The following is an 18041-nucleotide window of genomic DNA, read 5'->3' as shown; positions in this document are numbered from 1 at the left end:
CCAAGACCAAGCGCAATCGTTTACGAAACAAAACCAAAAAAAAAAAAATCCATCCTTCCGCATCGGCATTTTGCGATGATGATGATGATGGTGGTGAAGTTCAGCCAAAAGCTGAATTTCCCCGAAACTCGCACCAAAGACTCGGTGATGCTATTTTCTGCTTGCACGTTGAAGCACGGGAAAAATGCACCCGTGTGCATGGCGATTAATCTTCTGTTCTGTTCTGTTGCAATCCCTCGCGGGAGCTCCCGCTGCTTGAAGGTTGTGTTCGTATGCACTTTTTCAGTTGAGGTAGTTAAAGGGAGAGTGTAGCAAAACAAGCAAAAACGTGTGTGTTTAATAGACAAGCGGAAAAAATTGGGACAAATTACAGTGCCACTGTGCAATCGATCTTGGCTCGATTTTATGTTCTTTTTTTTCACGAGGAAAAGATAACAGCTCAGATTATTAACAGAGCTGTTTTTCATTGATGAAGAGACTTTTAGGTTCTCTCTCTGACTCCTTTTACATTAACATCAACATTTTATAGAAAAAAAAAGATGAAACGCTCTGTATAAATGTCGTCTGGTTGCCACCATTTTGACCGATAAAAGCAGCGCCATTTTCACCCTTTTGCTGTACCACACTCTAGGCCATTTTGAAACGTCCCGCGCATACTGCTCATATGAATGCATCTCTCACACTCACCACCCTTGTGTCCACCTACACGCATACACATCAGACAAACGCACACCCACACAAGATAAGATTCACTTGCAAACGGCCACCCCTCCGGATTTGGATGTTTTCGGCGTGTGGAATTTGTGCGTCGGAGTAAAAAAAAAGAGGAAAGAAGTACACTCACTGCTCAATGCTTCCCCCTTTTTGAACACAAAACTCAACACATTTTACACAATCCATTACAAGCAATTGGGTGGGGGTGGGTGGGAGGGAATGAAAAAGCGGATGCTGCACCGTATTGATGGCAGCGAGTTTTTGATGCGTTGCGTAGGCAAAGAGGACATCACACTTTGGTTGGATAGTTTCCGGGCGTGTTTCCGGAGGGTGGATATGCCTGTCAAAATTCGCATCCCTATGCTAGCCATCCGCCCGTTTCAGTTTACTTTCGCTACTAGTGTGTGTGTTTTTTTCTTTTTGTTTGTTTTCATTTGTTACTTTGGGTTGGTTTGGTTACTCGGTTTATAGTGTGAGGAAATTCTAGGGCTACGCACCATAAACGCATCCGATAGTATCGTCTAGTCTGCACTGGCAACCGACGCGAGGGAGTCTTTGGACTATGTTTTCTTATCGGTCAACATGCTCTGCGTCACATCTTGGAACGGAACAGCATTTTGTTTTACAACGAGGATGCCAACCGGGCAAGATAAACGAAACATTTTACTGTGTAGTCGGTTTTTCTATCCCTGTTTTTCTTTACTATTCCCATAAAACTATGAATGTTTGTTGGTCGAACAAAAAAAAGGGGAACTGAAGTCCAAAGCATCCATAACCTATCGATTTTTGACGCGCCTGGCCGTTCGCTTGGAAGCTGGCTGGTTCAATGAAAGGATTTACTGCTGATTTGCTTTTGTTTTTATACGTGCGTTTTGATGAGATTTTATACTCTAGGAGAGAGAGAGAGAGAAGGAAAACACAAAAAGAGGGCAAACAACATCATCAAGAACCAAGAAAAAAGGGTATTTTACATCCCTTTTCGCGTTCGAAAACATCCATCTTTGTATTTCTTTTGCATTTCTTCTCCGGCACGGTTTTGGGTGTTTGCTGTTAAATTTTATGGTACGCTTATCGTTACGTATCGTTGAATTTTGTGATCATCGTTTGTTTATCGGGGATTTTTATTTTGTTATTTTATTTGCTCTTCATTGTCTTGCTAACCCAACGTTTCGACGAGCAAAGAGTGATTAAAAATGTGTTCCAAATTAAAAATCACTTTTGTAACTTACATCACCGAATAAAAAGGTCTAACAAACGGTGAGCATTATTTGGAGGGTGGTTTCGGTGTGTCTAGTTGACGGTGGCTTTGATTATCAATTTCATTTTAACTTCCGATTCTAAATTATAGTCCAATCGGTTCCATTACATCGCTTGATGTGCGCAGCGATGATGCTCGTGTCTGTCTGTTCCTTACACGCGATAGCCATCGTAAAAGGGACGACGACATCGAAACGCCCAGTCAAGCACCAACGAGCGTGCGAGTTAGTTAAATGTTACGATTAAATTATGCATACCCGTCCCGACGAAGTCAGACCGATTATGTAACACATGCACACACACACGCGCGCGTTCGGTTGTCACTTTGTCGCGTCCCGTTTGCATGACGTGACCATGTCACGCCACTCCGCCACAGCACGAAGAAGCAATTGACCAGGACCGGGTTGAAGCGGAAGGTAGTGGCGCAACGAGGAAAGGATACATATTGTCCATTTACATAGGAGAAGGTAGCAAGTACACACTCACATACGAGGAAAAAATCCTCTACCACACACATATTAGCTGTTGTATGAAATGGTCAATGGGATGTGGTGCATTAGGAAAATTAAAAAAGAGACTCCCCTCTTCTAGGCACACATACACACACACGCCATACACTGGCAGACAGACTGTTGAGAAGAGTCCAAGAAACCCCAAAGATCACGAAAGGAAACCGCACTGGTTACGTACGTAAATTAAAGTGATGGTAAACGAACGAACGAACATCTAGAGGCCTTTCTGGGATGGAGGTTACTTTCCAGGAGTTACAAGCGTTACGTGCGTTACATGTGATCCACTGTAACAAAGTACTTTGATGCAGTGATCTTCAATCAATTTAAATGGTGTTCTTTTTTAAATATTCACGAATACGCAAGAAGGCTAGGTTTGCCTGCTTGACATTAAAGAGATACCTATCAGCAATCGGTAAATTCATTTCTAACGCAATCAGATTTGACAATTGTGACAATCCGGTTGCGGGAACACTGATAACTTTTGAATGTTTTTCTTTTTCGTTCCTACTTCCAGACAAAAAAGATGAACCAGCTCACCCTTTCCAAACAGTCGATATGGAGAACGGTGTCCATTTGCATGTTTATTGCAAAATATTGCCGACGACGTGTTACCGCTCAGGCGTCTTCCATGGAACCGTGTAAACCATTCCTGGCCCCTTTTATGCCCGAAAAAGCGTCCAGCAGCGGACGTACACATTGCTTACCAATCGAGAGCTGTGACAGCTTAAATTTTGCTCCACCAAGCTTCTTTTGCAAGTGGTGGGCTTGTGAGAAGAGGGCTGAGGATGCGAAATTTTATTGTCTGCACCCGAAGGCCCTTTCGTAGGCGGCAGGCTAGAACGTTGACTAAGGGGACTCACATATACATATGCGCTTCCGACAGGCCGACAGAGAGTCAGAGGACAGCTGTCATCCATCATATAATCCTCTTGCTCCCTCTTGCCTCCTATTCTCTCACTCTCTTTCCCTTTCGTCTATCCGTTCCCATCCGTATCAGTGGACGTGCGATCTCAGAATCACCTCGGTCCTTTCCAAACGGCAGCCCATCCCTAGCAGTGCGGCAACCTACCCTAGCCAGCATGTCCAAACCGATCCGCCCGAGGCAAATTTATCGCAATGGCAAAAATTTAATAGTATCGAATTTACATATTTTCCGAAATTGACTTGAGGCGCTTCATTCGGTGTAGGTTGTTCCGTTGTGTTCGTCCGCTGTGTGCGCTCGTTTGCGTACGGAATGGGTAACCACAGCTTCTCGATTGCGACTGTGGCTACGGCCGAAAAGGACGACCCGCACTGCAAACGCCAAGCCCCAAAGTAACATTGTGCGAAGCTGCAGTTGTGGAATTGCGTTATCATCATCAGACTGTGCAATGTGCAATTGCAGCGCCCATTTGTTCTGGACCCACTATCTAAGCCTTGGGTAAAAAATCGATCCAAAAGCATAACAGGAACAGCAAGCCAAAGCCACGCCACCCGTATCGCTCGATCGATTTCGAGACCACAAGAATGCAAATGAACGACGCTTCTAATGGGCAGGAATACAATTTTCTAGCCTTCCTGGAAGATATTAACTGCTGTGTCCTATTTCTGTTGTCCACTAATTATCTTCCCCGGGCAGGTTACAGGGACGCGTAGTAACCTTCCCTGATTAGTTCCAATGAACCATTCACTCATCCATGATAATAAATCGACCATCATCCCATCCCAAACAAAAGCCGGGAAAGAAACACACAATCTTCCCTTCCCCCCGAAAAAAAAAAACATATGACGACCACTCAAAACATGTGAACAACATCATGCGTGTAAGGTTAGCGGCTGCTCTGCAAGCGCTAATTGTGCTCGCGTGTCGCTCCGTTACGCATACGCTACACCACATTAGCTGGGGCTCTTCCGCTGATTGATCAGCGTTGAAGTGCGTGAAGGGTCGGCGATCCGGGAGAGCAATAGTACTTACGAAACACACACACGCGCGCGCGCGTTTCCACTCGATAATTGGAACGTCCAAAAAGGAGGCCGTTGGAATCACTTACCTGTAACGATCGGAAGGAAAGAGAAAGTATATTAGTATTACAAGCCATGTGAGTGTGTGCGTGCGCTATTAAGCAGATGAGGTGAAAATTTGGGGCTAGCAGACAAGATTGACTGTACAGTTTACGAGCCGGGCTTAATAGCTTTCAGACGCGTCATAGACGACGTCCATATCGTGTTACCTAATGACATCAGGAACACATGATTAGGAGATACAGTAGATAGGCCACACATGTATGAAGACATGGGACATTGCTTAAAGATGTACTAGCCAACCCTGATTGCAATTAAAATTATTTACGTAACCTTTGCAAGACGTTAGTTAAGTTGTCCGTGTCCGGCGATAATTAAGATCACAACCGTTTAATGAGCCCGTTGGAGCAGTGACACTTTTTCAATAAATTCCCCAGATCCTTAGCTCTAATCAGGCACCATCAGACATGTCAATCTACGTGGACCCACTCTACTGCCCTACCACACTACTGGTAAGGTGTGAAAATGTCAAAAATTCTTCCAACTACTACACACGGAGCACAACCGTGCCTTCCACGAGTGTGTCATAAATCCACTGACACTCCCATTTTAGTCCGTTCCAATTAATCCAACCCTTTACGTTCAGCGCTCGGTTTACCGCGCTAGGGCTTTAACCACAAACTAGGAGATTGTTTACGGTTCAAGCGACGGACGTTTCTTGTCCGACGACTCCACGAAAGGCTTACGTCCAAAAATGGAGATCCCTTTCTTGCACCGTGTATGTACCAACTGTTGTTGTTGTACGCAGCACAAAGTACCCCTTCGTCTACACCTTCGAATGTCCTGGGGCGCTGCTTGGTCAAAACTCACGCTTACGACCCACCCTAACGTGGTGCATGATATCGATCAATTTTAATTGCTTGATTAAATAATGCTTAATTTAATTGCCTGCCCTCTGTATCCTGGAAGGTACCTTCGGGTGCAGTATAGAGCATTCCGTTCCGACAGTGAAGGCAAACAAACCAACAACAGAAAAAAAGTGCGTCCTATCACGCATCCACAGTTTATGAATTTTCATTCCACCAGCTGACGAACTTGATTTTTGGGCTGGGTAAGATTTTCGGAGCGACGTTTCGTGCGTTACTATGTTGCCCCCGTCTGCACTGTCCCCATGCCCTCGGGACAAGCAGATCATAAATCATACACACTTGCGTCGGGTCCCCGAGGCCAGGTTTGCTAACTTTCAACCCATTTATGGTGAAGCCAGCCGAAGAGAATGGGCTGTTGTTGTACCGATTTGGTGCGGAACTGAAAGGGAACCTCGGGAAGCGCCGAGCGCGACGAACCGTCCGCCCAAGTGGAATCATCACAGTTATGACAACACAGTCTGACAGTAAAAGACATTCCAGTGATGAGGTTGGTGAGTTTTTTTGTTGTTGTGCGTATGCGTATGGGTTCGTTCTGTCGTATTCGTTCTCGAACCCGCTGCATTCCGTACGACGCAAGCAGTTCTTGAGGAAGAGATGGCTCCACGAGTATGGATTCACTAGATAGAATCAATCTTATTAAAGTTTATTTGATTGTTTCTGCTCACTATGTTCAATGGTTTCCGATATCGGTGGGTCCGTATAAAAGGCGATGAAATAGCCTCCCTAACAGAAGGCATGATACCCAGTCAGCGATTTGCGATTCTCATAATCATCCCAAGAATTTTGTAGCATTCAGCAGCTCCAGTACACCAAAACTTTGACGAAAGTGTCCAACTTCACTACATATCAGGTCTTCGCGTCTAGGCTAGGGGGATATATGTAGCCTCCGCTTGGATAGGCCGCCAAGTGCCAAAGCCCTAGGACCTAAGGAGCTTACTGGACACGCTTGTGATGAAATATTTATGAGTTCCTGTATCATAAAAGGAAGCTTTTCGTGCCTTGCGTAAGTGGTGCTTTGTTCGCCACCTCTTGGCAGGTTGTGTGTTGTTGGGGACACTCTAGCAAGAATTTGTCTAAAATGGTACACTCGTTAGAGAGATCACCGGGCTTACGGCAGCAGCGGTTGGAAGACCGCACGGGAGGTTGGACACCATTAAAATACAATCGAAATGCTCCAGCACGAGCAGATCGTCAACGTATTCGGGATCCCGTCTTGCTTCCCCCTCCCCGCACGGACATCCATAGCGACCAGCACTTGGGATGTCTTCTTTCGTCGTGTGCTCCGTCCTGCACAAAGCAACAACTCTGGGAGGCGAAAAAGCCGGCATTACCTTTTTCCGATTGGCTACAAATTAAGTGAGTGATGTCGCGCAGATGCCATGTGCGTTGCGTTCGCTGTCGTTCGCGATCGTTTGGGTTTTTTTAGTTGTTGTTTCGTTTTGTGTGCCACAGCAGTTTCCGTCATCCACTTCGCTTTTATTTATATTCCATTCCCGTCGCTCCGTTTCGTCCCTTCAGCATGTCAGGAGGGGTTTGCAAAGGGTGCACACCGCGTTCGGCTACGCTGAGTGTTTGCGCTGACCGGACCACAGGAGTTGAATGTCGCCTCAGTGCGCGGACAACAAGCATCGAGCATTGTCGTAGATCATGGTCCGAACTGTGCGCGATCGTGCTGCGTCTTTTCGGAAGCATCCGCATAAGGTAACAACCTCCAATCTGAACGGCAGTCAACCCCACGGTCGGATCGGGGAGCTGGGGGAGTCCCTTTTTATGCTAATGTCCACGGTGACGTTGTCTCACGAGGTTCTACCTTCTGTGTCCGCAGGTAAAAACCGAACAACTCAACCAAGCCGGAGATGTGGCTGCTGCTGCGCTCGGCTTTGCACACATTTGCATTGTCGACATTTTTGAAAGATTCAATTAATTCGTCGTTTGTCGAGCACGGCCACCCGAGCGCTGAAAGGGGCAGGAATTTTAATGGCCGCCGCCGAGTATGCCGAGTACTTGCGCCCTTGCGAGAGCTGCGTGTTTACATGCGCCGTACACGCTTGCGGCCGGGTGCAGCCTGGCGGGCCGGCGTTCGTGTAGTGAAGTTGTTTGATTGGAAGCAGTGCCGATGTTCGATGTTTGACAATCTAAACGCCACGTGCAGTTGATTGTGGTAATCTTCGCGTAGACCACACGTGACCGTTTGCGCTAGGCTGTGCGTAATGCGGTGTCGGTAGCGCTTCTTTTGTCGCGAAAGGGACGCCAACAGATAGACATGCTCTACAAAGTAGAGGTTGTTTGTTTCTTACTTTAATTGATGGTTTACTTTGGGAGGAAATTGACATATTTAGATTTGCATATCATTGCATTGAGGGTTTGTTGTTTGTTCATCATTTTTTTGCTTGTTTTTTTCTTCTATGTTATTTAGTTTTAAGTTTCTTTTAAAGATTTTAGTTCAATATTGTATGAGTTGTTAATGTTATGCAACTTTGTTGCTTTCCTTTTCTAGTTTTATGTATTGTAAATTTCCTTTCACGAATTTGCCACGAATTTATATATTTTTGCTACTATGTATGTATGTTTTAATTATATTTCCTAATTTGCTTTTTTCTAGATTCAACTTGTTTTATTCCTTAACCTACTATGAGCAAGTTTTGCACCAAACGATTGTGATCTTGTGCTTTTAGTACAAATTGAATTACTCCTTACCGCACAAGTGAGCACGACGACCAAATACTATTAAACCCTGTCATCTCTTGTTCTACCGCCTTCACAAACACCCCCGCTCCCCATAGCACAGCAAAAATAAACCGCAAAGGATATCAGTTACAAGTGTCCTGAACCGTTCGGTAACAATTTTCCTATCGCCTTTCGACATTTCGAGAACGAAACGGTTCGACAGCTTGGACCGCCGATCGAACAGTCCACGGGACCGGCAAGAATTGTGCAGCAAAGTCTTTTCGGACGGAGAAACTTTTACAAGACTTGTGCCGGCACCGCTGACAGACACCGTAAGCACTTCTCCCTTTTCATCACCCCCTCCCCCCCCTTTACTGACCATTCCGCAGCGGATGAAATAGGATCAGAGAAAAGCCGTCCGGGTTCGACTTTCCTCCTCTCCAAGCCTTGCGATCCCGTTTGCGGGCGCTTTTTGCGCTCACTTCGTGACGCGTTGACGCTTTCGCTCCAGTTCCGCGCGCTTCAACCTTCCTCCTCCCATTTTCCCGTGACAAATACTCCCTGTCGCATCACCCCGTGCCGGATCGGTGCAGCGGTGGACGGCTTCTAATTGAATAAAAATAAAGACGGCCGATGATTGTGATGCCAATTTTGTAATGTTTATTGTTAAAGTCAAAAATGGCACGTGATATGGATATTGAAGCCGCCGTCTCGTGCCCGCTCGTGCTCAATCTTTCCGCCCCGTTTTTATGTCTTTCTGTCCCTGTCTTTCTTGCATTTTTCCGAGACGATGAGAGAGAGAGAGAGAGATAGATGACGTTCAACTTACAGTAGTTGCTCTGGTACAAACGGCACAGGGAAAAAAAGCCTCCTCCCAACAATGAGCAAACCTTTGTAGCAAAACAAAAATGTATGCATGAACAAAAAAACAACATCCCTCTCCTCGACGTTACGCGCAACAAGCTGATGAAGATGAATTATGTATCGTGCCTTTCTTCGTCCTTAAGTCAGCCGAGCCAGCTTCTTAAGCCGCGTGCGCAAACTCAAGGGCTTTACTAAAGAGGCTTTGACCGCGATAAACCACCAACCGCTTCCGTGTGCGCGGCTGCACACATGTGTTCATGGGCGAAAGAGGTTGTATCTTTTTTGGTTTCGCTTTGTCTTAACGCAAGGAATACCTTTCGAGGCACGATTTGTTCGTTGGATTTTTTGTTTTCGTTCTCTCATCGTTCTGCTGTCGTTACTGATCGTGCAAGCGTGCGGATTGTTGGGGATTTTTTTTCTTTTGTTTTGTTGTCCCGGTTGCCTTGCTGGCGATATAGTTATTGACAAACGGGTGGATTTACAGAGGTGGTATTTTATTTAACGATTTGGTTGTTGAATGTTACCATAAATTTCAAAATTGTGTAAATAAAATACAACGTTTATTGATTCTATTACAAATTGTTAATTCACTCAATCGTTTGGGATGGAATGGGTACAATATAGTTTAAATGCTGTTGCTATAACTTCGAAATATTTGTGGAAAATTCATAAATAATGGAAAAAAGTGGTTTTGTAAGAAGCAAAGCAAACTCAAAGGATATCAATTCCTCATCAAAAGAAGAAGATAGAAATAGTTAAAATAAGCAAAAAGTGCACAGGCAGATCATTCCAGAAAAGGCTTCAATGGCCACGTTTCTTGCTAAATCACATCACAACTTCTTGGAAAATAAAACAAAAAATCCCCACACAATGTCCCTGCAAGTGCGCGCTCTGTCTGGACATTTGTTCACAACCTCGACGGGGAAAAAAGCGAGCAATAAAGCATCATGGAATTAATAATAATTCCATTTGCAGCACTAAAACCCACCAGCCTCTGTCATACGATGCGCTCGTCCACCCAGAGCCTCATAGCCTAGCACAATTTATGACGCCAAACTGGCCAAACCGGTACGTGCGGGTCTCGCCTAGGACTACGCGGGCGAACAGGGAAAGGCTACACGAGCCACCCGTGCTTGTGTGACACGTGTGCGTACGAGTTCTGACGCGCCGGACGCGTCCAAAACGCATCCACAAAGGCCCGGGGAAATGGAAAAGGCCCATTTAGCATTCGATTTTAGATTGATTGATTGTGCACCGTTACTATTATTGTTATTAGCTTTTGTCTTTAGTAGATCAGGGTTTCTAAGGAGATGGAGCGCGCGTGCGCGAGAAAGAGAGAAAGTCACATTCTCAGTCCTGAAGGGTGGTTGTATTCGCCTTTTTTGCCGCCTGCTCGTTAGCTTTACAGGGAGCAGATAAGTTATTCGCCTTTCATCACGCTGATCGTTAAAGCGCGATTGTGTTGGGCAAGTTGGGCACCGGCACAGCTTGTGAAGATGCCGACGAGTTCGATCTTTGTCCGTGTGTGTGTCCATGCGATCGAATTCCAAGTGGAGTTGCATATTTCACAGCCAAGTTTTGCTCAGCCCGTGTGACCTCTCTTCTCTTCGGGTTGGTGGAGAAGCAAAAAAAAAAACACCATCATCCATCGTGACGGAATTCGGTCAAAAGCCACGCTTGCAGGTTGTGATCTACCGTTTTTGGATCTGGTGTGCAGCTTTTGGCCCGGTACACGATTAAGTGCCGGGTCGGAATGTAGTTCGAGTGCGTGATTGGAGCGTACCGACGTGACAGATGGAAATGTTTGCTCTGGTGACATCTCACCTCACCGTGTGGCGTGCGGCAAAAACCACATTAACATGCCTGCCGTGTAGCGTATGAGCGCTTTGCGAGGAAGTTATGGACCATACCTTTGTTTTTAATGCCACAATGTACGCCTATAAATCTGGCTCACCGGAATCCACAATCCAGCTTATCACATTAGGGCTGTAAACGATCCAGATAGTTCCTCGTAATTCCACACTAAGACCGAGACGCTCGCGGCTCACACACCTAAAAAGGACCACGCACGATCAACGACGCGCATGCTAGCGTCAGACGCGCGCTCGCTTAGTAGTCGATCGTCGCAGCGCAAGCCAAGTGTCAAATAGATGAAATATATGACGCTAATGAGCGTCACAATCTTGATCGGCTGTCATATCGCGCGCTGCCTTATTGCGGTTGACTGATCGGATCGGAAAAGCTACTGCCTCGCTACTCTTTCACGCGCACAGCTGTGTGTGTGTATGTATGTGTTTGGAGTGTATGTGTGCGTGTGTGTTCGTTTTTTTTGTCTTCTCTCCATTCGGACCATCCTTTTCCAGTGCGCTGCTGCCTGCTGCTGCCAAGTACGAAATACCGCTCGTGTGTGGTCGCAGTCAATCAGAAAAATACCTGTCCTTCCCATATTTTCTCTCTTCCCGGCGTGATTGGAGCGAAATAAATAAAGCAGCAACACGGAGTGCGGCTCAAAACCGACCAGCTCCGCAGCAGGCAGCAGGAAAAACGTGTCCGCGCCGTGTGTGTCCGACTGGCTGGCCGAGGCCTCCGGGCCAAGACAATCACTTGCAGTGCCCGATCGATCGACCGACCGCACTGAGGATCTACCGCGACGAAACGTGGTAGGTTCGGGTGCAAAACATGCGCGCGGAATTTCAATGATCAATCCCGCGAACGACGGACGGTTGGACACTGCCGGGAAGATAAAATTAATGCGAAGATGTATAAAAACTACCCCAAACGCACACACACACACATGATGATATACGTATTTCAAGTATTTTACAAATTTCCCCAAAAGAACAAAAAAAAAAACACTCCGAAAAACACATCTCCTCTTTGGCGTGTTTTTTCTTGAACGGCCAAACGGAACCACTTCGCAAGATTGTACCCTAAAATAACGACATCAATGCGAACTCGGCACAGTTTCAGAAGGGGGGAAGAGAGACAAAGGCTTTAATTTGTATTAATTATTCAACCCCTCCAACACCCCCTCACCCAGGGGCACCATCGCACGTAGAACGTACATCAAATTTGATGTAGACGTCGGTTGCGTTGGACCACTTCCTCGCATCGGCGTGTCGTCGAGGGTTTGTGTGCGAAATAATTTCGGCGGAACACCCACGCGGAGTTACTGAGAATCGAGGTCGAGCAAGCTAATGACCGGGTTCGATACGCGCACGCTCACTCTCGTTCTTGTGAAGGATCCTAGGGGGTAGTTTTAAATGTAATTATCGTGCAACTGCGTGCACTGTGGTGTGTGAACTCGTACATCCCCCCCCCCCTCTAGCGCGACAGTCGATGGATGTCGCCTCAATTAAGTTGTTGAGGGCGTGCGCGGGGTTGAGAAGAAGATTGGACATGTTACACTTACCGATCGATAATCACAGGATCTGATGGCGTTTCGTTGCGATTGCCGCAGCTCTTCTTGTCGCAGCATCGGCTGGAAATTGGGAAGAATAGAAGGAAATATCGTTAGAATAGAATACCTTGGAAGCTATCGTAATAGTTTTCTAGTTACAAAGTAAACACCAGACGTAAACAAACGTAAAACGTCAAAGGGAAGGGTAGGCACCTTAGTAGCTTTTAGTTGATTAGTTCCTATCGTTTTAAAGTGTTCTATTCCATCTATTTGTTCAAAAATCAACATCTGATCTCCATAAAGTTGCCATCTTATGCAGAAGCCCTACCCATCTGCGTGTACGAACTACAAATCCAAAATGGAACATTGATTTGTACCGTCCAATAAACAATATTATCTAGCCTTTCTCTTCTTTCCTGTCCCCGTTTCTCGTATCCCAAACCACCTTCAGCAACATATTTGAACTAGTTTCCGAAGTTTAATCTTACATAAAAATAAACTTCCTGCTTCGTACACCATATCAGGCCCTTCCCGGGTGTAGAAAAGTGTCTTTCTTCAGCAGTTTTTATTGCTCGGCCTCCGCCAAAATATTGATTGGCAAGAATTCCTGTTCCTGCAGGGGGACGGCTTTGTCCCGCTCGGTCTTGCTCGGTGGAGATGGCAAACCGGGCGTTCTGGAGATGTTTTTCTTCACAGACACTTAAAGCTTCGTCGCACTAGGCAAACAAGCAAACAAACACACACACAGGCTCATATACGGTCATCTTAACCTTTCCCGGACGTTTGCCGGATGTTTTCTGAGCGCACAACGGCACACAAAATGGCGTGAACACGCACACGCACACTTCCGGATAAGACGGGCGCGGGCAGTTTTGCCTCGCAGGAGGAAAAATGAATGTTTCGCTTCGGAGGACATTCATCGACAGGGAAAGATGTTCGATTTTTCGCTTCGCCCAGTCCCAGGGGAGGTTCCAATCGCCCGGAAGCTGTAGGTTTTTGGCGGACGGTGGACAACCGACTGGGATGTGAGGAGGTGGAGGCGCGTCGTCGCCTACCAATCACCGAAGATGTCGCACGATGGGACCAACGGGGGTGGGGGCAGCATTGGCATTGGGAAGCGAATGGCCAAAGCCATAAAAATAGGCACACGTATTCAGTTTTTGCCCGTGTTGGAGATGCGTAACGTTTCGTAACGCCTAGGATTTTTCTTGGGAGGAAGATGAAGGATATGGAAGATTTCTGCTGCACAAAATTTGCTCCACTTTTGGAGGATACAAAGTTAAAGCTACATGGCACTAAAAAAACCTAACTGCGTATCTGAATCTTCTCTCTGTGTGTGTGTATCTTTGTTAAGCTACTGCTCCACTGACAGGTTGGCGTGCGTAAGAATGAACCACTTGACCTTTTGACAGTTTAGCCGAGCAGGAAGAGTTCTCGAAGCACAACCATACCAACTCCGTCAGGCGTGGATGGACGGAAATCGGATTACACTGTGGCAGCTGCTGTCATGAAGCTCTTTTTCTCTTTCAGCAAGAAGTTTCCATGCGATAGTGAAACAAAAACCGGGGTAAAACTATTTCCACCTTCGTTGGGTTTTGGCAGTTACTCACCTGCACATGACCTCGTGCGTCAGCAGTACTCGGCACATCTCCGGGTTCTTGTCCTGTCCTTCGTACACGATTGCCTGCAAAGGAGGAAAAGAAGTAAAAAAGAAAATATTTAGCAAAGAGAGGTACGGTACAAAACTACTGCACAACCGATTAGAATCGATACTAAATGGCCAAATAAACAGCTTCTTTATGGGAAGCGATTGAAATACGGCCACTGGTCACTGGTGTCATCCTGTTGCACGTAGGATCGTCCCATGCCCTCGTTCCGTCCCCTGTGCCCTGGCACAGCTGATGTTGGTTGGTGTTTATGTGGCATTCGTGCGGTCGTTTGGTAGAACAACATCGACCGCTAAACCCTTTGCTCCACACTGCCCACGTCTGTACTCCAACGCTGGCAAGGTAGACATCGACCACGCTGCCGGACATTACCGGTGTCCTTGTTCTTTTGGAGAACGGAACATGCAAGGACACGAAGAAGCCACAACGTCAAACCCTATGGTTCTGTGTTTGTCAACCATTAATAATACTGTCAACTGGAGCATTTATTACAGCTTACCAGCGGGGCAAGGAAATAGAGGGAAAATATCACAGCACAGCAAAACATTGGACACGCGGAGGCGAATAGAGGCAGCAAGGAAAGCCACGACAAATAAAACAAAAAATACTAGAAGTTCCCGCTCCAGTGCCAGCAACGACAGAACGGGGATAGTGTGCGATTACTTGCTACCGACTCCTTCTCGCGCTCGTGACGCTGTTTGAAGACAAACAGACACGTGTGCCCGGCGTCGTTTTTCGGTAGCCGTCCGATGCCGTCTGTCCATGTGCAATAATATCTAAGGTAAACAGTGCTTTGCTCTGCAAAGCCAACAGACCTACATGGGACGGTAAAGGGAGAGTCGTCGTCGTCTGTGTGGCCGTGCTGTTTGCGTTGCGGCTGTACCCGCTCTGCTCTGCTGTTAGTGTGTGCCGAAAGGCATGAAAAATTCAGCTGATAAACAATGCGAAATAAACTCACCATTGGCACGCGAGAGAGCAGGTTAAAGTGTTGCCCCGGTGTGATGTGCAATGTTTGAAAGAATTATACGTTTACCATGGTATGGTCTGGGTATGGGGAGACGGAGCATTTTGTCGGCAGTTCAGCTACGTACTACTCCAGGAGTTGGTGTACATCGGGTTACATTTGTGTTTTTATAGCGCTCCATGATACTAGGAGCTGGGTACGTATCAGGAAGCTTAATTAGCCATCAGCATGAATGTATTTCTTTAAAAGATGACATTTTTTTGGAGATCTTATGAGATTAGAGCTTGAAATGTTATGGTTCCAACAAACTATCAAAAAGCAGAGACCATTTGAAGATTTCTAAAAGTATGTTTTGGTCAGCTACACTTATAATGATAGTAAAAGGTAGTATGCATTTAAAATCAAATAATTCTTCTTCTCCCAGAGGTGGTTTTTAGAGCCTTTCCAGGACAAAACAAGACTTCCAATTTCTCCAGAGTACGTTAGAGTTCAATGTTGAATAAATTAGATTTGAAGTAGTAGGCATAGGTAGTAGTTCTTCTTCATAAAAAATACATTAGTAAAAGACAATGTTCCGAGATATCCTATCGTTAGCGCTAGTACTCCAAGGACTGGAATACATTGCCGATTGAAATTTATGTTTCTATGTACTTGGGACATCATAAACCAATATCTTGCAGTGTGTTCGATATCTCCTAACATTATTACGAGCATAGGTAACATGCAATCATTCATCAAACATCTACCCACAGGGGCGTGATAACCTATTACAATCAAAGAATGCATCCTCCAGTTATTTTTGTAACGTCAACCGATCGGTTCATTGTTGCCATCTATCGTCCATAATTTGATAAGCTACTGAATTGGACGACCAAAGACCAATTTTTCCACGGCTACTTGCATAACAGCCGCCCTCCGCCGTATCCCTAAGCCACGTGACTCGTATTGCTCTATCTTTCGTTTTCGACGCTCACTCGTTGCCTCTTTTCTGTCTACGAAAGTAAACACCCGAGCGCCCGGGGAAGTGATTGTGTAAATTTTAATCACTTCCCCGAATGGTGAAGGTCGACTCGGCCCAGACGGATTGGCATTGCCTCATCATCATTCCGGTATTACTTCCTGTCTACTCCCCCCCCTCTCTCTCCCTGCCTTCGGGTGCGCTGATGTTCCGATTATCGATGGCACGCGACCCACGGCCGACTCCGGGGCGTGCGCCACGTGTCAGCTTGTTGGCTTAGGTTGCCCGGATCCATATGTCTTACTTATTAGCAGCCGGGAAAGAAAAACCACGTGTTGGCACGTGGAAGCATTCTCTCGGCAAAGATTTGAAAGCAACAACGGGAATGAAAAAAATCAAGCGAAGGCAAAACAAATACAATTAAGTTTTTCGTTTCCGTTTTCGAGAGCATGGGAAAAGGGGCACAAACGCACATTTAAATACCGTATCGAATGTGCGCCCTCCAAAAACACCAGATGTTTTGTTTGTGGAAGTGTGGTCCCCCCCTACTCAGTACCACTATTAAGTGGGCCATCTCGTTTCCTTTCCCATTCCCCAGTTGAGATGTAATGAAATCGATAGTTTGACCAGTTTGATGGATTATTCTCAAGCACGAACATATTAATCCGTACAGTTTTGTTCGTTTTTGCGTATGTTTTCGTATGTTTGCAGGCCGCTTTCCCTCTGAAGTGAGTTCTTTTATGTAGGCACTTTTTGCATATTTGAGCACGCGACACTAATTCGCGGGATTTGTCAAGTGCACAGCACTCAGTGTAATGCATTCAATTTATCTAATGGCAGGCTGTGTGTCTGTGTGTCCAGAGGATCAGTAAACACCACCACCTTCGGTGGATGTAAACGAGCGACAGCTCATAATAAAATGCCATCAGTGTAATATCAGTGCGGGACGGTTTACGGGTAACTCGTTTGTACTGTGCGTTTTTGCCCTCGTTGCTGACACTTTTATACGTTACAGGAAAACAAAAAAAAAGCCGGACACACCAGTGAACGCGTGATTGGTAGTGGATCGTTCTGCCCTCGATATCTCTATGCTTGTCTGCCAGTCTGCACACAACAGCAAGGCAAAAAAAGCACCAAACTACCGAAGCGGACGGATAAACGCTTTCCCCAAGAGAATGATTTGAATTGTAAACAACAACAACAGGCGCGTGGTAAAGCAATGGTAAAAAAAGAATCCTCAGCAAGAGAGGCATACAGCATCAGAGACTTTAACTGAAATTTTTAACAGGAAGTTTAACCGGAACGCAAAAAGAGCAACGGCAGATTTGTGCTGCAGATAGACTGGCACTGTGGCAGGGATATGGACGGCGAAACGAAATAGCTTCCCAATCGGTACCTGCAATCCGACGTGTGTAGCGTGTGGACTAAAACAACCATAAAACAGGAGAGGCTTGGTTTTTTTTTGTTTTGCTGCGCTTGTTCCATACACACATGTATATGTACATACTCCAAATATGCAAACGATGCAGTTCGAAACATAAAAAAAAACGGCGCAATTTTCCACCGACATTGCAACCAACACACGTTCCAACAACTTTATTGCACACTGTTGTAGTGGTTCTGGTTTTGTCGCTCTTTTTACAAGTCTTTAGTGTACCGTTTCGGCGTGGTTTGCGGTTTACTGTGTGTCGTTTGCAAAAATTAACAGCTGAATTGACGGTGTGATTTGTGTGAGTGGCGTGTTAATTTGTGTCAATTTAGCTCGTTTGTACGGTGGTTTGTGGTGTTTTATTGAAATTAGAAGATTTAGATGCGATGAAAAGTGGGATGAAGAGGAAGTCGGAGATGAGACCAGAACGTTATTTATGTTCTTTAACAGAACTATATGCACTTGTTACAGTTTTCGTCTTTTACGAGAGTTTTTTGTCTGTTTGTCTGCATCATGTTGTATGTCTTTTTCTGTTTGTATCTTTCTTTTATGCACTCTTATCCTTTTTTCACCTTTGTTTGTATGTATTTACGGTTTATACAACTTGTATCATTTTCTATGCATTCCCATTTCCTCGTTTTGTTCTCTTTTGCTTCCTTCTAATTCACCAGTTGCTATT

General features: G+C 45.7%; 1 protein-coding gene across 3 annotated transcripts in view; it reads right to left on the bottom strand.

The window, feature by feature from the left end:
- The window catches only part of LOC120903775 (transcription factor collier), a 53871-nt gene that overhangs the window by 19027 nt on the left and 16803 nt on the right, over positions 1-18041 (bottom strand). For all 3 annotated transcript variants that reach the window (XM_040313383.1, XM_040313384.1, XM_040313382.1), the window contains exons 5-6: positions 13955-14028; positions 12357-12425 (exon numbers count right to left, since the gene is read on the bottom strand). In XM_040313383.1, the coding sequence (XP_040169317.1) occupies positions 12357-12425; positions 13955-14028 (143 nt within the window). The remainder of the gene's footprint in view (positions 1-12356; positions 12426-13954; positions 14029-18041) is intronic.

The sequence above is a fragment of the Anopheles arabiensis genome, chromosome 3 (genome assembly GCF_016920715.1).
Source record: "Anopheles arabiensis isolate DONGOLA chromosome 3, AaraD3, whole genome shotgun sequence".
Taxonomy (NCBI): Eukaryota; Metazoa; Arthropoda; class Insecta; order Diptera; family Culicidae; genus Anopheles; species Anopheles arabiensis.
Note: the sequence above shows the minus strand (reverse complement) of the source record. Positions and strands in the feature narration are given on the sequence as shown.